Source organism: Heterodontus francisci, chromosome 42 (assembly GCF_036365525.1).
Source record: "Heterodontus francisci isolate sHetFra1 chromosome 42, sHetFra1.hap1, whole genome shotgun sequence".
In the NCBI taxonomy this organism is placed as follows: Eukaryota; Metazoa; Chordata; class Chondrichthyes; order Heterodontiformes; family Heterodontidae; genus Heterodontus; species Heterodontus francisci.
In genome coordinates this window covers 17,056,226-17,078,910 of record NC_090412.1, presented here as the reverse complement: position 1 = coordinate 17,078,910, position 22,685 = coordinate 17,056,226, and the positions used below count along the sequence as shown (strand labels likewise).

At 44.1% G+C, this 22,685-nt stretch overlaps 1 protein-coding gene across 20 annotated transcripts in view; it reads left to right on the top strand.

Annotated features, from left to right (window-relative positions):
* Positions 1 to 22,685, top strand: part of rassf4a (Ras association domain family member 4a) — a 219,044-nt gene that overhangs the window by 126,031 nt on the left and 70,328 nt on the right. For 17 of the 20 annotated variants that reach the window (XM_068020647.1, XM_068020652.1, XM_068020644.1 and 14 more), the window contains 2 exons: positions 12,021 to 12,123; positions 14,824 to 14,899. In XM_068020647.1, the coding sequence (XP_067876748.1) occupies positions 12,065 to 12,123; positions 14,824 to 14,899 (135 nt within the window). In that variant the 5' untranslated portion in view covers positions 12,021 to 12,064. The remainder of the gene's footprint in view (positions 1 to 12,020; positions 12,124 to 14,823; positions 14,900 to 22,685) is intronic. The other 3 variants (XM_068020658.1, XM_068020655.1, XM_068020664.1) reach the window with 1 other exon arrangement.

Here is a 22,685-nt window from a genome sequence, read left to right as displayed (position 1 = left end):
AGATGATCAGCGAGAGCCAGAATAGATTTGTAAAGGGTGGGCCATGTCTGCCAGAACTGATTTGAATTTTTTGAAGAGCTCATAGAATCATTACGGCACAGAAAGAGGCCATTCAGCCCATCAAGTCCATGCAATTTCTCTGTAGAGAAATCCAATTTAGATCCATTTCCCACTTTATCCCTGTAGACCTGCAAGTTTATTTCCCTCAAGTGCTCATCCTCTGTCCTTTTTCAAATCATTCATTGTCTCTGCTTCCATCACCCTTGTCAGCAGCGAGTTCCAGGTCATTACCACTTGCATTAAAAAGTTCTTCCTCACATCCCTGCTGCATCCCATGCCCAAAACCTTAAACCTGTGTCTCCTAGTCCTTGTACCATCAGCTAATGGGAACACCTTTTCTTTGTCTACCTTATCTCAATGTGTCATTATCTTGTACACCTCTATCAAATCTCCCCTCAATCTCCTTTGCCCCAAGGAGAGCAACCCCAGCTTTTCCAACCTAACCTTGTAGCTAAAATCCCTCATCCCTGGAACCATTCTGGTAAATCTCCTCTGCAACCTCTCAAGGACCCTCACATCCTTCCTAAAGTGTGATGACCAGAATTAGATGCAGTACTCTAGTTGTGGCCTAAGCAGAGCTTTATATAGGTTCAGCATAGCTTCCCTGCTTTTGTACTCAACCCCTCTATTTATGAAGCCCAAGATCCATGTGCTTTGCTAACCACTCTCTCAATATGTCCTGCCATCTTCAAAGATCTATGCACATGACCCCCCCCACCCCAGGTCGTTCTGTCCCTGTACACTCTTTAGAAGTATACCATTTAGTCTATATGGCCTCTCCCTAACCCTTCTATAAAAATGCATCACCTCACACTTCTCGGTATTAAATTTCATCTGCCACTTGTGTCTGCCAATTCTGCTACCCTATTTATGTCCTGTTGCAATCGATTTAGTATCATCCTCGCTGTCTGCCACACTTTTAAATTATCAGTTTAACAGTGGAAACTTTTTTGAGTTTCCAGAACTCCCAGAAACACGAAAGGCAACAGAAAGTCACTCCTGAGGCAAAGATTTCTCAGAGACTGGAAGTAAAAAAAAAAAGGAATTTGCCAGCTCCAACAACGCAAAGATTCCTTTTCAGGGGTCTTTTTCCTCTTTGGCCTACAGGCTGCGTTTTGCCTAATGTAGGATTTTCTGATGAGAGAGCAAAATCTTCCTTCAAGGACAGAAATCTTCTGGTCTTCTGCCAGAACAAAGCGGTTCTAGCTGGTTTTACTTACAGTCTAACTGATGCAATATGGCATGTGACCTCATCTCTCTTGCTGTTGCTGAGAAACAGGCCTGCAGCTCACAATCTCCTTTCAGTCTTAAAGGCACACAGTCCCTCCCCCTTAGTTTTTAAACAAAAACCACTCCCATGACCCCCTTCATCAACCCCTTTGTTTCTTCATCAAAAAATTCATTTAGGTTAGTCAAGCATGATCTGCCTTTTACAAATATAAGATAAAAACAGAAAATACTAGAAATGCTCAGCAGGTCTGGCAACATCTGTGGAGAGAAAAACAGAGTAAATGTTTCAGATTGATGACCCTTCAGCATCTGCAGTATTTTGCTTTTGTCTGTCCTTTTGTCAGTAGATTTGTTGGGAATTTAGAATAGTGGGAATGGAGGTTAAGGCAGTTGAATGTTCCTCCTGCAGAATGTGGGAGGTAAGGGTCGCCAAGAGTGTCCCTGCTGATTGCATCTGCAGGAAGTGCACCCAACTCCAGCTCCTCGAGAACCGCGTTGGGGAACTGGAACTGGAGTTGGATGAACTTCAGATCATTCGGGAGGCGGAGGGGGTTATTGAGAGGAGTTATAGGGAGGTAGTCACACCTCAGGTAAAAGAAGTAGGTAGATGGGTTACCATCAGGGGAAGGAGAGGGAACCAGCAGGCAGTGCAGGGATCCCCTGTGGCCGTTTCCCTCAACAACAGGTATACCGTTTTGGATACTGTTGGGGGGGACGACTTACCAGGGGTAAGCAATGGGGTACAGGTCTCTGGCACAGAGTCTGTCCCTGTTGTTCAGAAGGGAAGGGAGAAGAGGAGCAGAGCATTAGTCATTGGGGACTCCATAGTTAGGGGAACAGATAGGAGGTTCTGTGGGAACGAGAGAGACTCACGGTTGGTGTGTTGCCTCCCAGGTGCCAGGGTTCGATGTCTCGGATCGTGTTTTTGGGATCCTTAAGGGGGAGGGGGATCAGCCCCAAGTCGTGGTCCACATAGGCACCAACGACATAGGTAGGAAGAGAGATGGGGATTTAAGGCAGAAATTCAGGGAGCTAGGGTGGAAGCTTAGAGCGAGAACAAACAGAGTTGTTATCTCTGGGTTGTTGCCCGTGCCACGTGCTAGCGAAGCGAGGAATAGGGAGAGAGAGGAGTTGAACACGTGGCTGCAGGGATGGTGTAGGAGGGAGGGTTTTGGTTTCCTGGATAATTGGGGCTCTTTCTGGGGTAGGTGGGACCTCTACAAACAGGATGGTCTTCACCTGAACCAGAGGGGTACCAATATCCTGGGGGGAGATTTGCTAGTGCTCTTCGGGGGGGTTTAAACTAATTCAGCAGGGGGATGGGAACCTAAATTGTAGTTCCAGTGTACAGGATGTTGAGAGTAGTGAGGTCAGGGATAAGGTTACAAGGACGCAAGAGGGCACTGGCAAGCAAGAACTTGGTTTAAAGTGTGTCTACTTCAACGCCAGGAGCATCCGGAATAAGGTGGGTGAGCTTGCAGCATGGGTTGGTACCTGGGATCTTAATGTTGTGGCCATTTCGGAGACATGGGTAGAGCAGGGGCAGGAATGGATGTTGCAGGTTCCGGGATTTAGATGTTTCAGTAAGAACAGAGAAGATGGTAAAAGAGGGGGGGGGCGGTGTGGCATTGTTAATCAAGGAGAGTTTTACGGCGGCAGAAAGGACCTTTGAGGACTCGTCTACTGGGGTAGTATGGGCCGAGGTTAGAAACAGGAGAGGAGAGGTCACCCCGTTGGGAGTTTTCTATAGACCTCCGAATAGTTCCAGAGATGTAGAGGAAAGGATAGCGAAGATGATTCTCGACAGGAGCGAGAGTAACAGGGTAGTTGTTATGGGGGACTTTAACTTTCCAAATATTGACTGGAAATACTATAGTTCGAGTACTTTAGATGGGTCAGTTTTTGTCCAGTGTGTGCAGGAGGGTTTTCTGACACAGTATGTAGACAGGCCAACCAGGGGCGATGCCACATTGGATTTGGTACTGGGTAATGAACCCGGCCAGGTGTTAGATTTAGATGTAGGTGAGCACTTTGGTGATAGTGATCACAATTCGGTTAGGTTTACCTTAGCGATGGGCAGGGACAGGTATATACCGCAGGGCAAGAATTATAGCTGGGGGAAAGGAAATTATGATGCGATTAGGCAAGATTTAGGATGCGTAGGATGGGGAAGGAAACTGCAGGGGATGGGCACAATCGAAATGTGGAGCTTATTCAAGGAGCAGCTACTGCGTGTCCTTGATAAGTATGTACCTGTCAGGCAGGCAGGAAGTTGTCGAGCGAGGGAGCCGTGGTTTACTAAGGAAGTTGAAGCGCTTGTCAAGAGGAAGAAGAAGGCTTATGTTGGGATGAGACGTGAAGGCTCAGTTAGGGCGCTTGAGAGTTACAAGCTAGCCAGGAAGGATCTAAAGGGAGAGCTAAGAAGAGCGAGGAGAGGACACGAGAAGTCATTGGCGGATAGGATCAAGGAAAACCCTAAGGCTTTCTATAGGTACATCAGGAATAAAAGAATGACTAGAGTTAGATTAGGGCCAATCAAGGATAGTAGTGGGAAGTTGTGTGTGGAATCAGAGGAGATAGGGGAAGCGTTAAATGAATATTTTTCGTCAGTATTTACAGTAGAGAAAGAAAATGTTGTCGAGAATACTGAGATACAGACGACTAGGCTAGATGGGATTGAGGTTCACAAGGAGGAGGTGTTATCAATTTTGGAAAGTGTGAAAATAGATAAGTCCCCTGGGCCAGATGGGATTTATCCTAGGATTCTCTGGGAAGCCAGGGAGGAGATTGCAGAGCCTTTGTCCTTGATCTTTATGTCGTCATTGTCGACAGGAATAGTGCTGGAAGACTGGAGGATAGCAAATGTTGTCCCCTTGTTCAAGAAGGGGAGTAGAGACAGCCCTGGTAATTATAGACCTGTGAGCCTTACTTCGGTTGTGGGTAAAATGTTGGAAAAGGTTATAAGAGATGGGATTTATAATCATCTTGAAAAGAATAAGTTCATTAGCGATAGCACGGTTTTGTGAAGGGTAGGTCGTGCCTCACAAACCTTATTGAGTTTTTTGAGAAGGTGACCAAACAGGTGGATGAGGGTAAAGCCGTGGATGTGGTGTATATGGATTTCAGTAAGGCGTGTTTGATAAGGTTCCCCACGGTAGGCTATTGCAGAAAATACGGAAGTATGGGATTGAAGGTGATTTAGTGCTTTGGATCAGAAATTGGCTAGCTGAAAGAAGACAGAGGGTGGTGGTTGATGGCAAATGTTCATCCTGGAGTTTAGTTACTAGTGGTGTACCGCAAAGATCTGTTTTGGGGCCACTGCTGTTGTCATTTTTATAAATGACCTGGATGAGGGTGTAGAAGGGTGGGTTAGTAAATTTGCGGATGACATGAAGGTCATTGGAGTTGTGGATAGTGCCGAAGGATGTTGTAGGTTACAAAGGGACATAGATAGGCTGCAGAGCTGGGCTGAGAGATGGCAAATGGAGTTTAATGCAGAAAAGTGTGAGGTGATTCACTTTGGAAGGAGTAACAGGAATGCAGAGTACTGGGCTAATGGGAAGATTCTTGGTAGTGTAGATGAGCAGAGAGATCTTAGTGTCCAGGTACATAAATCCCTGAACGTTGCCACCCAGGTTAATAGGGCTGTTAAGAAGGCATATGGTGTGTTAGCTTTTATTAGTAGGGGGATCGCGTTTCGGAGCCACGAGGTCATGCTGCAGCTGTACAAGACTCTGGTGAGACCGCACCTGGAGTATTGCGTGCCGTTCTGGTCACCGCATTATAGGAAGGATGTGGAAGCTTTGGAAAGGGTGCAGAGGAGATTTACTAGGATGTTGCCTGGTATGGAGGGAAGGTCTTACGAGGAAAGGCTGAGGGACTTGAGGTTGTTTTCGTTAGAGAGAAGGAGGAGGAGAGGTGACTTAATAGAGACATGTAAGATAATCAGAGGGTTAGATAGGGTGGATAGTGAGAGTCTTTTTCCTCGGATGGTGATGGCAAACACGAGGGGACATAGCTTTAAGTTGAGGGGTGATAGATATAGGACAGATGTCAGAGGTAGTTTCTTTACTCAGAGAGTAGTAGGGGCGTGGAACGCCCTGCTTGCAGCAGTAGTAGACTCGCCAACTTTAAGGGCATTTAAGTGGTCATCGGAAAGACGTATGGATGAAAATGGAATAGTGTAGGTCAGATGGTTTCACAGGTCGGCGCAACATCGAGGGCCGAAGGGCCTGTACTGCGCTGTTATGTTCTATGTCCTGGCGCTGCTTCATTAACTCAAACCTCTTCAACTGCCTATTGATTTTTTTTCCCCCCTGATTTTTGTTTCTAAAACCTTAACAACACAGCTGTTAAATTGACCAGTCTGTAATTAATTGGAATGTCATTACACTCTTTCTTGAATAAGGTTATCATATTTATCACTCTCCAATCCTCTGGCTCCTCCCCTTTATCTGGGGAAGATAACTGTACTCCCACTTCATTTCATAACCAAAGTGCAAACCATCCGGACCAGGCGACTTATTCACTCTAAGCATAGCCATCCTTTCTAGTATATTCTTCCTATCAATTTTCACCCCATCCATTATCTCTGCCATCATCACTTCCACCAATATTTTGTCAGCATCCTCTTCCACCACTACAAAGCACACATTAAGTATTCTAGCCTTGCCCAGCACCTCCTAAGCATTTATCACCCTCTTTGTCCCTAATAGGCCCTGCCCCACCCCTTACTATCAGCTTACTATTTACATGTCATTCGAAAATTTTTGGATTCCCTTTATGTTAACTGCCATTCTATTCTCATATTCTCTCTTTGCAAGTCTTATTTTCCTCTAAACCTCCCCTCTCAACTTGGCCTGGTTCTCACTTGAAGAATTCACCTGACATGCATCATACACCCACTTTTTTTTGTATCATCATATTCTCTGTCTCCCTCGCCATCCAAGGAGCCCTGGCTTTGGTTCCCTTACCTTTTGCCCTTGTTGGAATGTGCCGAATCTGTGCCTGAAACATCTCCTCAAAGCTCACCCATTGTTCTGTCACAGTTTTGCCTGTTAATCTTTGGTTCCATTTTACCCAACTAGATCCCCCCTCATCCCGTTGAAGTTAGCCCTCTTCCAATTTAGAAATTCTTTAGATTGTTCCTTGCTCTTTGCCATTACTAATCTAAACCTTATGATGCAATGATCGTTCTTACCCAAGTGTTCCTCCACAGACACTTGGCCCACCTCATTCCCCAGCACCAGATGCAGCAATGCCTCTTTCCTGGTTGGACCAAGAACATATTAGGCAAGGAAGTTCTCCTGAACACATTTCAGAAATTCCTCCCTTTCCTTAACCTTTACTCTAATATAATGCCAATTGATATTTTGGAAATTAAAGTCCCCCAATATCACCACTCTGCAGTTCTTGCATATCTCTGTGATTTCCCTACAAAATTGCTCTTCTCTATCTATCGCTATTTGGAGGCCTATAGTATACACTCAGATCATATCCTATTTGCTTCTCAATTCTAATCAAGTAGATTCAGTCTGTGACCCCTCAGGAAATCCTCTCCAACACAACAATGTCTACCCTAATAAATACGGCCACCCCACCTCTCTATTTTCCTTCCATCTTTTCTGAACTCTTTGCACTTATGTGTGACGAGTCCACCAATGATCAAGAGAACTATGTGCTGCCGAGACAGGCAATGAAGAAAGGGACCGTTGCAAGTTGCTCCATGCACACATTCAGCCACTCAATTCAATGATTAAAGATTGTGTCCTATTTAGTCAGCATAATTTTTGCATTTACAATCGATACCATTTGAAGCCGAAAACTTCCTTTGTATTTTTTTTTGTTTTAAATAGATCATTTTCAAGGTTTGTTGCGACACCATGAAATTTTTGATTCTTAAAATACCGTGACACTGAATTTGGTACGGCTCTAATCATAAGACCATGTTAGCTATTGAAGCTCATGGAGTTGATGGAAAATTATTGATGTGATTAGGAAATTGATTGAATGGAAGGAAGCAGAGTAAAGATAACGGGTATTCTAATTGGTAGGATGTTAGACAGGGATCTGTATCAGGGCTTCAACTATTCCCTTTATTGTCAACTTAGATAGTGGGATAGGGAGCCACATATCCAAGTTTACCAATGACACAAAAGTAGGCAGCATTATAAGCAGTGTAGAAGAAGATAAAATTGCAAAGAGATATTAATAGATTAAGTGAATGGACAAAACTGCAGCAAATGGATGGCTGTATAGGCAAGTGTAAGGTTTTCCACTTTGGAACGAAAAAGAGATTGGAGTACTTTCTAAATGGAGAAAAGCTAGAAACAGTGGCGTTCAGAGAGACCTAGGAGTTTATGTATATAGATCATGAAAATGTCATGAACGGGTACAGAAAATAACCAAAAGGCTAATGGAATGTTGACCTCGATATCTAGAGAAATACCAGAGGGTAGAACTTATGCTACAGTTATACAAAGCCTGAGTTAGACTTTACCTGGGATACAGTGTTTAGTTCTAGGCACCACACCTTAGGGAGGATATATTGACCTTGGAGGCAGTGCAGCGTAGATTTGCCAGAATGATACCTTGACCCCAAGGGGTAACTTACAAAGACATAACACAAACTAGGCTTGTATTCCCTGGAATTTAGAAGGTTAAGGGGTAATTTGGTTGAAGTTCTCAAGATATTAAGGGGAATAGATAAGGTAGATAGGGAGAAACTATTTCCACTGATTTGGGGAATCTGGGATGAGGGAACATAGCCTAAAAGTTAGAGCAGTATTTTAGGAGTGAAGTTAGGAAATACTTCTACATGCAAATGGTGGTAGAAGTTTGGAACTCTCTTCTGCAAATGACAGTTGATACTAGGTCAGTTGTTAATTATGAATCTGTGTTTGATAGATTTTTCTTAACCAAAGGTAGTAAAGCATATGAGGCAAAGGCAGATATAGAATCATAGAGATACAGCACTGAAACAGGCCCTTTGGCCCAACGAGACCATGTCGACCATCAACCACCCATTTGTACTAATCCTACATTAATCCCATTTCTTTCTCACATCCCCACCTTCCCTCAATTCTCATACCACCTACCTACACGAGGGGCAATTTACAATGGCCAATTTACCTATCAACCTACAAGTCTTTGGCATGTGGGAGGAAACCCACGCAGTCACAGGGAGAACTTGCAAACTCCACACAGGCAGTACCTGGAACTGAACCCAAGTCCCTGGAGCTGTGAGGCTGTGGTGCTAACCACTGCACCACTGTGCATGGAATAAAAACAAAGTGCTGGGAATACTCAGCAGGTCTGGCAGCATCTGTGGAGAGAGAAGCAGAGTTGACGTTTTTGGTCGGTGTACTTTCATCAGACCTGGCAAAGGATAGAAATGTAATAGTTTTAAGCAAGTAAAGCGAAGTTTGGGGGGTGGGGGTGGAAAGATAACAAAAGGGAAGGTGTTGATAGCTGACAAGGAGGTCATGGGGCAAAGGCAGAGAGTGTGCTAATGGTGTGGTGAAAGACAAAGCATTAGTGCAGAGAGAATGTTAATGACAGAATAATGAACAGCCCTAGCCAAAAGCACAAAGATAAAAAAAAACGGTAGGCAGGCACATGGTTTAAAAAAAAGTGATGAAATAAAATTAAATTAAAATAAAAAAGGGCCAGTCATGCTCTGAAATTATTGAACTCAACGTTCAGTCTGGTAGGCTGTAGCATGCCTAATCAGAAAATGAGGTGCTGTTCCTCGAGCTTGCATTGATGTTCACTGGAATACTACTGGAAAGAGGCATTGCTGCATCTGGTGTGGGCATGAGAACAGGAGGGTGTGTTGAAATGGCGACAGGAAGCTCAGGGTCATGTTTTCACACTGAGGTGTTCTGCAAAGTGATCACATAATCTGCGTTTGGTCTCCCCGATGTAGAGGAGACCGCATTGTGAGCAGTGAATACACTATACTAAATTGAAAGAAGTACAAGTAAATCACTGCTTCACCTGAAAGGAGTGTTTGGGACCTTGGATGGTGAGGAGAGAGGAAGTAAAAGGGCAGATATTACACCACCTGCGATTGCATGGCAAGGCGCTGTGGGACAGGAACGAGATATCGGTGGTAATGGAGGAGTGGACCAGGGTGTCACGGAGGGAATGATCCCTTCGGAATGCTGACAGAGGAAGGGAGGGGAAGATATGTTTGATGGTGGCATCACGTGGAAATGGCGGAAGATGATCCTTTGGATGTGTAGACTGGTGGGGTGGAAAGTGAAGACAAGGGGAACCCTGTCACAGATCTCACAAGGGGTGAGGGCCTAGGTGCAGGAAATGGGTCAGACCCAGGTGAGGGCCCTGTCAACCACAGTGGGGGGAATTCTCAGTTTAGGAAAAAGGACGACATATCAGAAGCGCTATTGTGGATGGTTGCATCATCGGAACAGATGCATTGGAGACGGAGAAATTGGGAGAATGGAATGGAGTCCTTACAGGAAACAGGGTGTGAGGAAGTGTAGTCAAGGTAGACATGGGAGACGGTGGGCTTATAATGAATATTAGTAGACAGCCTTTCCCCAGAGATGGAGACAGAGAAGTCGAGGAAGGGAAGGGAAATGTCGGAGATCGACCTTGTAAAGGTGAGAGAAGGGTGGAAATTGGAAGCAAAGTTGATCAAGTTTTCCAGTTCTGGGTGGGAGCAGAAAACGGCACTGATACAATCATCAATCTACCGGAAAAAGAGTTGGGGTAGGGGGCCTGACTAGGACTGGAACAAGGAATATTCAACATATCTCACAAAAAGGCAGGCATAACTAGGGCCCATGCAGGTATCCATAGCAGCACCTTTTATTTGAAAGAAGTGAGTGGAGTTGAAGGAAAAGTTGTTCAATGTGAGAACAAGTTCAGCCACGCGGAGGAGGGTGGTGGTTGGATGGGGTCTGGTTAGGCCTCTGTTCAAGGAAGAAGCAGAGAGCCCTCAAACCGCCCTGGTGGGGGATGGAGGTGTAGTGATATTGGACGTCAAGAATATATGGTGGATATATGGAATTAGGTCACAGAACAGCCATGATTTCATTGAATGGTAGAACAGATTTGAGGGGCTGAATGGCCTCATCCTGTTCCTATGTTCACTCATAGGTCTCCTTTTATAACGAGGGAGGAGAAGAACGTTAATAATATTCTGACCCTTATAATCAGACTCTTACAAAATACCTGCCTGTATTCATAATAATGAAATCCACACAGCGTTCTTGCTGCTCTGCTGGTAGGGGTTTAAGAAGTCGAGTGGGAGGACTATTATGTGGAGCATAAACACTGGCATAGACCTTTTAGGCCAAGTGACTCCAGTATTGGAGTTTAGAAGAATTATAGGTGAACTTATTGAAAGATATAAGATTTTGAGGGGGTCTGACAGGTTAGACGGTGGCAGAATGTTTCCCCTTGTGGGGCACAGTTTAAGAATAAGGGGTTTCCCATTTAAGATGGAGATGAGGAGGAATTTCTCCTGAGGATGATTAATCTTTGGAATTCTCTACCCCAGAGATCAGTGGAGGCTGGATCATTGAAAATATTCAAGGCTGAGTTAAATTTTTGATCTACAAGGGAGTCGAGGGTTATGGGGGAACAGACAGGAAAGCAGAGTTAAGGCCACAATCAAATCAGCCATGATCATATTGAATGGCAGAGCACACTTGAGGGATCGTATGGCCTATGCCTGCTCCTGTTTCCTATGTTTTTATGACCCGTTTCTGTGCTGTATATCCCAGTCTTTCAAATAAATATGGCTTTTCCAGTTGCTTATTGAGCACTTTCTTTAATAGAATAAAAATATATTCCAGAAATATGTCACAAAAGCCATTTTTTGAGTAGCTGGGATAATATATAAAATTTATAGTACAGAAACAGGCCATTTGACCACAAACCAGACTTCTCCAACTCGAAGAAGGGTCACTGACCCGAAACGTTAACTCTGTTTCTCTTTCCACAGATGCTGCCAGACCTGCTGAGTGGTTCCAGCATTTCTTGTTTTTACTTCTCTCACTCTACTTCATCCATCTCAATCCAATGATCAACTTGAATTGTTTCACTTCTTGTTTATCCCACTCCATGTCAGTTTTGCTTGTTTACTGGTGGGCTGGACGCCATGTCAAGGTCTGGGAGAACTATTTGACCAAAGTTTTACACAAGTATCGTTGTATTTAATTGTATGACAGTAATGCGGAGTGAAGGAGAAATGCAAGCTTCGCTGTATTTTTATTAAAGTCAGACTGTTATTCTCTTACCAGATTATAGCTGAAAAAGATGATTCAATATTGATTTTTTTTTTAATGGAGTAAAGTCAAAAAATGCTAATAATGTGTTCAGCACAAATGGAGCCATTTAATGAATCTGTTCTATTAATGCAGACACAGTAAAATCTGTAAAAACTTAAACTTGCTATTTTCTGCCAGAAATATTTAACTTGCCAATGGTTTCACTCCTGACTATAAACGATGTGACTCATTTTCCTGTTGAATTGGGTCCTGATGAGTTATAGCTTGCCTTAGGTTGATGTCCCTTTTCACCTTTGGTTGCTTAGGTTGATCTTTCTAATAGCTGTTCCAACTTCTTTCCTCCTTGATATCAGATTGAGCAGCTATAGTTGAATTTGATTCCAGATAAAAAGTTGTTTTCAAAGAAGATCAAATTGTTGTCAACAGGAAATAGTTGCTTGAGTTCTGATGAGTTTTCTTTTGTTTCAGGCAGGCTCATTTGTTATAAGTGAGGTCTGATACAAAGAAGAGACATGGAAGGAAATCAACAAACAGTTTTTGTTAAAATCAGTGAAGACAAATGTATTTCAAAGTAAGTGTAGGACTGTATATTCTTGATTTTTAAATGAAGACTTTTGGTTTTGATCTCCTTTCAATCAAGGACTATTTCTAGCCTTAATCAGCTGGGAGAATCTGAGCCATGAGCTTCTTTCTGAGCATTGCTAATACAGGTCCACCAGGGTGGACATGGTTCTAATCAATGGACATTAATTTTTCTTCTCTTTCCCAGTTGCTTTGATCCTACAAGGATTTCGACCTAGCAGCTTGGCTATGACCTGATGAAATAATCTCGACTGAAGTAAGCAGATAACAGTTTAGTTTAGAGATACAGAACTGAAACAGGCCCTTCGGCCCACCGAGTCTGTGCCGACCATCAACCACCCATTTATACTAATCCTACACTAATTCCATATTCCTACCACATCCCCACCTGTCCCGATATTTCCCTACCACCTATCTATACTAGGGGCAATTGCTAATGGCCAATTTACCTATCAACCTACAAGTCTTTGGCATGTGGGAGGAAACCGGAGCACCCGGAGGAAACCCACGCAGACACAGGGAGAACTTGCAAACTCCACACAGGCAGTACCCAGAATTGAACCCAGGTCGCTGGAGCTGTGAGGCTGCTAACCACTGTGCCGCCCAGTCATAGGTAGTTCTGAAGGGAAAACTGAAGGCCTGTAAAGGGACCAGATAATTTAGACCATGACGAGCTATTTCACCTTGTCCGCAACAGTAGCACGAGAGCATGGTCTGCTGCTGAAGGGGTGCAATTTCAAAATCAATCTGCAGAAATAGTGTTTCACTGAGTGAATTGTCTATCTATGGACTAGAATCACTAGGGACACAGTAAAATCATTTAGCATTGATTAAATCAAATGCAAATTAGATAGATTTGTTTGAAGAAAATAACATTTTGCGATACAGTATATGAGTAATTTGAGACATGATATGTGTGGTGAGTGTAGTAATGCTTGGGATAAAAAAAGGTGATTTCAGACTAGTTTCCAAAGCTCTCTACCACTGGGGTTTTCCTCACATCATGACTGGATCTGTTGGAAACTACTTGATGGAGATTGATACAATGATAATGGTGCTGTTGACTAATCAGAGCTATCATGCAACTGCCAGGATGGTAGAAGTTGAACTTGACCCTTGGTCATTTCTTCATCTAGCAATTCCTGTGTTCCCACATTTTAAAATGGGGAGCCAATGTCCCTTACGAAGATGATGCTGTGATATTTTCATCCCTGACGTCTCTTTTTGCAAAGGAGCTGTTGCTTTATTTGCTCCCTTGTTCAGCCAGGAAGAGAAAATTATCTGTAAAATCATTCTTCTTGCATGTATATCTGATTGGGATCTGTAATTGACTGAAGATTTGCACATGGCAGATGACAGTAGCCCTTCTTTTTCCTTCCTTCCTTTACCATGAGTGCCTCGCAGTATTGAAACCTTCCACTCTGGTGTTTCCTACCACTACATACATGATCTGTTCTGCATTGTTTATAATGCTTTTGTGACTGAGATACTTCCCTGCCATTTATTTTAATATAATATTTAAAAATCTGAATTTATTCTATTTCCCTAACTTCTAAATATATCACACTAAATAATTTTTCTTGCAAGATATTGAATGAAAATCCTTACGGAAGGATGGATTCAGGTGGAGAAATGATATCAAATCTCTTCTGACTTAGGGTTTCCCTTTTAACAACGCTTATCTTAGAGACATTTAATGCTGTGAATATGTAAAATCTGGAGAACTAGTGACGCCACTTGGTTCCTGACTCAGCACTAGATTCAAATAGTGACCAGAGAGTGGTTTCCATTCTTGTCTATGTAACCACAGCCATTGGGCTCTTGGATGATGGACCTTTCATTCATTCAGTCTGCTATCCTACCAACATTAGTGCAAGCAACATCTTGCTTGGAAAACAAGCCTGCTTTAATTCTGTCACTTTTTTATTTTAAAAAAAAGTATCTGTTCAGTAACTCAAAGTCACATGATCAGATTTTTGTAAAACTTCATAAGTGATCCTTTCTTATTGATATTCTGATAATTCCTGGGCTGAACCTGCTCTCCTTAAGGTACCATCTAATTTGCCTTGCTATGTATTACTCAAGAAAAATGAGTAGGAGGCCCTCCTTGCATCACTTCCATGTGTCTGTCCTCCCCCCTGGGGAGAAGTCCAAAAAATGTGGGGCATTGCAAGGAGGAAGGGTTGGAGGCCAAGTGTAATGGGTCTTTGCCGCATTTATGTCTGCTGTGTGATCAAAAATTGAGCTTATCCCTGGCACAAAGGAGAGCAAAGTCTCCTCTTTGTACCATATACACTATAAATCTGTTGGATGAAGCTAGGCTTCAATAGGCCTATTTGCCGGTAGCGTGAACAGAGAGCCTCGATTCAAGGAAAATGACCTGTTTGTCTTTCCTACTTTACAGTCCATCCTTCTCTTTCTGGCATTCTGTTTGGTGGCTCAGCCTACTTCACTGGCTGAGCACCTAATCCCTCCACTGATTAATTTGTCCCAGAGTTAACTAAGAGTATGTTTCCACTCCGCTCAGCAGTTGGAGTAGGTGGGCTGTTTTGCAAGCTGTAAATGAAATTTAGTCGGGATATCCACCGTATTGCACAGTGCGACTTCAACTCGTATTTGGTTGATGTTTTTGTTTATAGAATAGTTTGCTGTTTACATTTAATAATATTTATTATGTTTATGTATTCAGGTCTGAACTGTTGATGCTTCTAAAAACCTACAACTGCTACCAAGAAGGGAAAAGTTTCCAGTTAAGACATCGAGAGGTAGGACAGTTACCTGAACTCCAGGTGCCTAAAGGCGCTTGGCCACTTGGCATGCCTAATGTAACCTCACAGCCTGGAGGTTCATTCCCAGTGAATAATTAATTGATATTGTACATTAACATTGTGTAAAGCTTGGTCATGACATGTGCTTTACTTGTATAATTTACAGTCTAGGATCTGTGGAAATAGTTTCCGCATTTCTGCGTGTCTCAACAACTTGAACTTTTTTTTCTTCTTTGTGTCTCAGTTTCTACTGTTCATCAGTTTTATCAAGAAGTGAAACTGGCTGACTTGTATCATGCATCTATTTAACTAGCAATGGTATTTATCTGAAACGTCACCATATGCTAATCTTTGTGGAAATAGGAGTAGACCATTCAGCACCTTGAGCCTGTTCAGCCCTTTGGTAATTAGTTCATGGCTAATGTGTATCTCAGATCCATTTACCTGCATCTGATCCATAGCCATTGATACCCTTACCTAATAAAATCTATCCATCAGTCTTGAAAATTGTAGTTGATTAGAGGGTGATCTCTGAATGTTTCTTCCTGTATGTGTTGTGAAGCTGTTACTTGGGTAACCTTGGGAACAAGCACTTCTGAATGCAACTTACCCTGCAATGACGATATTTTCTAATTCTCTTGCTTTTTGCTGTCATAGACTTGTTGGAGTTTGGTGTTACAAGTAGTGCAATTTGTAGACACTGAGCAGATATTCCTCCTTTGAATTTTCATGGGAAAAACATTTCTGCCTAATAGTGCCCTCCTAATTTCAGAAAGATGCCAGCAGGAAGTGAGGATGGGACATCCTGGCTACACCTCTGAGAGAAAAGTCAACAGGCATCCTTCAATAAAATACAAGAGTGCCATTTATGTACTTTCATCCCTCTCTGCTTTTCTCTTTCTCTACCTTCTCTCTCTCTTCTCTCTGTCTTTATCAGTTGTGGGACATCTCAATTTGTTCCATTTTTCCTTTCCTCCACCTTATGAGGAGGAAGGGAAGAGGCATAATTCCAGATGGACTGTCCGTGAATGTCTGAACAGATTCCGGTTCCATTGAAAAAGATCCCTAGATCGCCGTTGCTCCCTTTTTCACCACCTTTCCATCCTTCTGTTACAGACCATCAGTTTTCTCTTGGTCAAAATCCACACCAACTTTATCCAAACAATACTACCAATAATGTATTCTATACTCAACTATTCACCATTGTGCATTCCCTTAGTGCCTGTTTTTCAGTTGCTTTTACCTGGCCTAGTCCTCTTACGCAAAGCTAACCAGTGGCTGCAGCATAGTTGGTGGAAGGCAGATGACTTTCAATGGAGGAGACTGCAGATGGCCTTGCAAGACGATCTCGAGCAGCTCTTGGCTATAAGGGCCTGGCTTCAAACTGCACCACTTCGGCATGGGTGGCAGCAGTCTGGACTGGCTGATAGGCAATAACAGGATCACTAGTGGAGTGCTAGCGCTGGGAACATGAATGCTGTCATTCTGAGAGTGGACAAGAAGGTTTGTGTACCATGGACCAACTGCCTCAGCAATCCTAGTAATCTGTTGGAGGGCAGATTGGTGGGCAGCTGAGAGACTGTACAAGCCCCTTGGAGCATTGCTATCTGCAGCCATGGCAGCAGGAATCTGACTGAGCCTGCATGACACCAAGCTGGCTTGCATGACAACAATCAGTGATCTCACGACCTCAGTCTGAGCTTCTACTCCAGCACTCAGACATTGGGTATTTTCTGCCAGCATGGCAATGCAAGCTGAAACGTCAACCATCAGGCACTGCATCATGACTGGGTCTGCAAATGCTGTCATGCAGTTGTCCACCACTTCCATGCTAGAAAGGATGGGCTCCAAACTCTGCGCAAAGTCCTGTACCAAGTTGGAGCTGGACTCATTCATACTTCTTGGCAGTAACAAGAGGCTCTCGGGTAAGCCTGCCAAGGCACCAAACATTTCGGTGCACATACCCATCAGCCATTTTCTGTACACTTTACCATCAAAGTCCTCATTCGAGTCCTCTGCAGCAGAACTCATCAGTGACCTCACTTACAGGAAACTGGCTCACGTGCCATGCTTTCCCCTTGATCTGGCTGCAGCCCTCTCATGCCCTGTGACTTACTTTGTGCGGATCCTGCCTCTGTACTACCCTCTACGGTACACACTGTGCCAGTATTTGAGCTTGTGGGTGCAGATCAAGTGATGGTGCTTCTTCCTCCTCTTCTCTCTGTCCATCATCACGCACCATTGGTTGGCCAGGTGGCAGTTACTAGATATCTGAAAGCATAAATGCACAAAGGGAGTATTGGGTGAGGGAAGGGGGTAGGTGGAAAGCAAGAGGTGAATGGTTACACCATCTGCAGCTTGTACTTCAGACTTGATTGCGAGATGAGGGTGAACTGGGACTTGGAAAGGTGCAAAGGCAGGAACATACCATCATCCTGGATGGTTTCAACAATGCTGGTTGTGACAGCCACTTCAATAATCCGGAACGCTGTCTCCCCCACTGGGGCTGAGGACATACAGCCCTGCCTGTCCCCTGCTGGTACTTTGCTGCTATCTCCTGTTATGTGCCAACTTGTCCTGCGAGAGAGAGGCAAGAGTGTCAATGAGTGTGTTGCAATATGTTATGGTGATGCCCTTGTCATAGGTGAATATTTGACAGAGTTTAAAAGTGCAGCGGGAAGGAGCGAGACTGAGTGGACTGGCAGAGTTTAAAAGTGCAGCGGGAAGGAGCGAGACTGAGTGGATTGGCAGAGTTTAAAAGTGCAGCGGGAAGGAGCGAGACTGAGTGGACTGGCAGAGTTTAAAAGTGCAGCGGGAAGGAGCGAGACTAAGTGGACTGGCAGAGTTTAAAAGTGCAACGGGAAGGAGCGAGACTGAGTGGACTGGCAGAGTTTAAAAGTGCAGCGGGAAGGAGCGAGACTGAGTGGACTGGCAGAGTTTAAAAGTGCAGCGGGAAGGAGCGAGACTGAGTGGACTGGCAGAGTTTAAAAGTGCAGCGGGAAGGAGCGAGACTGAGTGGACTGGCAGAGTTTAAAAGTGCAGCGGGAAGGAGCGAGACTGAGTGGACTGGCAGAGTTTAAAAGTGCAGCGGGAAGGAGCGAGACTGAGTGGACTGGCAGAGTTTAAAAGTGCAATGGCAGTGCGGCGGAGTTTTGAAAATAAAAGACAACAGTGACGTCGCAGCAGAGCCGCAAGGTGATTGGCTGGTGATTCACTGCTGTTAGGGAATAGCTCTAAATAGCTAGGTAAGTATCTCAGGTAAGAAAAATTTAAAGTTTATTTCAAATATAGTAAGTAGTGTTTTTTTTTAGGGAGTTCTGTAGTAACGAGGACCAGGGAAGAAGGGCCCTAGAGTAACTGATATTATTGGACATTAAGATCTTCCAGAAGGTTTAATTTAATTTAAAGGGTTAAGTCATGGCAAGAGAGCTCAAAGCTGCGGTGTGCGCTTCGTGCTCCATTGTTGGAAGCCGGGAACAATTCCAGTGCCCAGGACCAGCATGTGTGCAGGAAGTGTCTCCAGCTGCAGCTCCTGGAAGCCCGGGTTTTGGAGCTGGAGCGGCAGCTGGGGACACTGTGGAGCATTCGCAAGGTGGAGAGTATCATGGATAGCACATATAGAGAGGTGGTCACATCGCAGGCTCAGACCCCACAGGCAGGAGGGGAACGGGTGACGACTAGGCAGTCAGTTCAGGGATCTCCTGTGGCTATTCCCCTGCAAAACAGGTAGACTGCTTTGGAAACTGTTGGGGGGAATGGCCTCTCAGGGGAAAGCAGCAACAGCCCAATTCGTTGCACTACGGTTGGCTCTGCTGCACAGGGGAGGAATTAGAAGTGTGGGAATGCAATAGTTATAGGGGATTCAATTGTATTCAATTAGCAGTTGGCAGGTAAAAAGACAGAAGCGCAAGGCGAGAGCCAACTGTGTAACAGCCCCGGCAACCAATTTTATCTGCAGTGCCTGTGGAAGAGTCTGTCACTCTAGAATTGGACTTTATAGCCACTCCGGGCGCTGCTTCACAAACCACTGACCACCTCCAGGTGCTTACCCATAGTCTCTCGTGACAAGGAGGCCAAAGAAGAAGAAGAATTGTAAGGGGAATAGATAGGTGTTTCTGTGGCTGCAAAAGAGACTCCAGGATGGTATGTTGCCTCCCTGGTGCTAGGGTCAGGGATGTCTCAGAGCGGTTACAGGACATTCTGAAGTGGGAGGGTGAACAGCCAGTGGTCATGGTACACATTGGTACAAACGGCATAGGTTAAAAAAAAAGGATGAGGTCCTAAAAGCAGAATTTAGGGAGCTAGGTTAGTAAGTTGAAAGTGGGACCTCAAAGGTAGTGATCTCAGGATTACTACCAGTGCCATGTGTTAGTCAGAGTAGAAATAGCAGGATATATCAGATGAATACGTGGCTGAAGAGATGGTGTGAAGGGGAGGGTTTTAGATTCATGGTACATTAGGACCTGTTCTGGGGGAGGTGGGACCAGTACAACTGGACAGGTTACACCTGGGCAGGACCGGGACTGATGTCCTAGGGGGAGTATTTGCTAGAGTGGTTGGGGAGGGTTTAAACTAAAATGGCAAGGGGATGGGGACCTTTGCAAGGAGTCAGAGGAGGTGGGAATCAAAGACAGGAACAAAAGTAGGGGGAATAAGAAAAGTGATAGGTAGAGAAATCAAGGCCAGAATCAAACAGGGCCACAGTAAAAAAATGTGGGAAGGGGACATGTGTTAAAAAGACAAGCCTTAAGGCTTTGTGCCTTAACATGGGGAGAATTCGCAATAAAGTGGATGAATTAATTGTGCAAATAGATGTAAACGGGTATGATATAGTTGGGATTGCGGAGACATGGCTGCAAGGTGACGAGGGATGTGAAATGAACATCCAGGTATATTCATTATTTAGGAAGGACAGACAAAAAGCAAAAGGCGGTGGAGTTGCATTCCTGGTTAAAGAGGAAATTAACACAATAGTGAGGAAAGATATTAACTCTGATGTGGAATCTGTATGGGTAAAGCTGAGAAACACTAAGGGGCAAAAAACGTTAGTGGGGGTTGTATATAGACCCCCAAACTGTAGTGATGATGTTGGGAATGACATTAAACAGAAAATTAGAGATGCATGCGATAAAGGAACATCTGTAATTATGGGTGACTTTAATCTGCATATAGATTGGGCAAATAAAATTAGTCACAATACCGTAGAGGGGGAATTCTTGGAATGTATACGGTATGGTTTTCTGGACCAATACGTTGAGGAACTAACTAGAGAACAGGCCATCCCAGACAGGGTATTGTGTAATGAGGGGAATAATTGACAATCTAGTGGTGCGAGACCCCTTGGGGATGAGCGACCATAATATGATAGAATTCTTCATTAAGATGGAGAGTGACGTCATTGATTCTGAGACAAGGGTCCTGAATCTTAGTAAAGGAAACTACGAAGGTATGAGGCACGAGTTTGCCACGACGGATTGGGAAACATTACTTAAAGGGATGACGGTGGATAGGCAATGGCAAACATTTAAAGAGCGCATGGATGAACGGCAACAATTGTTTATCCCTGTCTGGTGCAAAAGTAAAACGGGAAAGGTAGCCAAACCGTGGCTTACAAGGGAAATTAAAGATAGCATTAGATTTGAGGAAGAGGCATATAAATTTGCCAGGAGAAACAACAGACCTGAGGATTGGGAGCAGTTTAGAATTCAGCAAAGGAGCACCAGTGGCGCAGTGGTTAGCACCGCAGCCTCACAGCTCCAGCGACCCGGGTTCAATTCTGGGTACTGCCTGTGCGGAGTTTGCAAGTTCTCCCTGTGTTTGCGTGGGTTTCCTCCGGGTGCTCCGGTTTCCTCCCACATGCCAAAGACTTGCAGGTTGATAGGTAAATTGGCCATTAGCAATTGCCCCTAGTGTAGGTAGGTGGTCGGGAAATATAGGGACAGGTGGGGATGTGGTAGGAATATGGGATTAGTGTAGGATTAGTATAAATGGGTGGTTGATGGTCGGCACAGACTCGGTGGGCCGAAGGGCCTGTTTCAGTGCTGTATCTCTAAACTAAACACCAAGGGATTGATTAAGAAGGGGAAAATAGAGTACGAGAGCAAGCTTGCAGGGAACATAAAAACTGACTGTAAAAGTTTCTATAGGTATGTGAAGAGAAAAAGATTGATGAAGACAAATGTAGGTCCCTTACAGTCAGAAACAGGGGAATTTATTATAAGGAATAAAGAAATGGCTGACCAACTAAATGCATGCTTTGGTTCTGTCTTCACAAAGGAGGATACAAATATCATACCAGAAATGTTGGGGAACACGAGGCTTAGTGAGAGAGAGGAACTGAAAGAAAGCAGTATCAGTAGAGAAATGGTGTTGGGGAAATTAATGGGATTGAAGGCCGATAAATCCCCAGGGCCTGATGATATGCATCCCAGAGTACTTAAGGAAGTGGCCCTAGAAATAGTGGATGCCTTGGTGGTCATCTTCCAAGATTCTATAGACTCTGGAACAGTTCCTACAAATTGGAGGGTAGCTAATGTATTTAAAAAGGGAGGTCGAAAGAAAGCAGGGAATTATAGACCAGTCAGCCTGACATCTGTAGTGGGTAAAATTCTAGAGTCCATTATCAAAGATTTTATAGCAGAACACTTCGAGAACAGTGGTAGAATCAGACAGAGTCAGCATGGATTTACGAAAGGGAAATCATGCTTGACAAATCTACTAGAATTCTTCGAGGGTGTAACTAATAGAGTTGATGAGGGGGAGCCAGTGGATATGGTTTATTTGGACTTTCAGAAGGCTTTCGACAAAGTCCCACATAAGAGATTAGCATGTAAAATTAAAGGGCATGGAATTGGGGGTAGTGTATTGCAATGGATAGAAAATTGGTTGGCGGACAGGAAACAAAGAGTAAGGATAAATGGGTCTTTTTCCGAATGGCAGGCAGTGACTAATGGGGTACCGCAGGGATCGGTGCTAGGACCTCAGCTATCCACAATATACATTAATGATTTATATGAGGGAACTAAATGCAATATCTCCAAATTTGCAGATGACACAAAACTGGGTGGGAGGGTGAGTTGTGAGGAGGATGCAGTGGCGCTTCAGGCTGACTTGGACAAGTTGAGTGAGTGGGCTAATGCACGGCAGATGCAGTATAATGTGGATAAATGTGAGCTTATCCACTTTGGTAGCAAAAACAGGACGGTAGATTATTACCTGAACGGCTATAAACTGAGAGAGGAGAATATGCAGTGAAACCTGGGTGTTCTCGTTCACCAGTTGCTGAAAGTAAGCAACAGGCGGTAAAAAAGGCAAATGGTATGTTGGCCTTCATAGCGCGAGGATTCGAGTACAGGAGCAGGGATGTCTTGCTGCAATTATACAGGGCCTTGGTGAGGCCACACCTGGAATATTGTGTGCAGTTTTGGTCTCCTTGTCTGAGGAAGGATGTTCTTGCTATAGAGGGAGTGCAGCGAAGGTTTACCAGACTGATTCCTGGGATGGTGGGATTGGCGTATGAGGAGAGATTGAGTCGGTTAGGATTATATTCACTGGAGTTCAGAAGAGTGAGGGGGGATCTCATAGAAACCTATAAAATTCTAACAGGACTCGACAAGGTAGATGCAGGAAGGATGTTCCCGTTGGTAGGGGAGCCCAAAATCATGGGTCATAGTCTAAGGATGTGGGGTAAACTCTTCAGGACTGAGATGAGGAGAAATTTTTTCACCCAGAGATTGGTGAGCCTGTGGAATTCGCTACCACAGAAAGCAGTTGAGGCCACAAC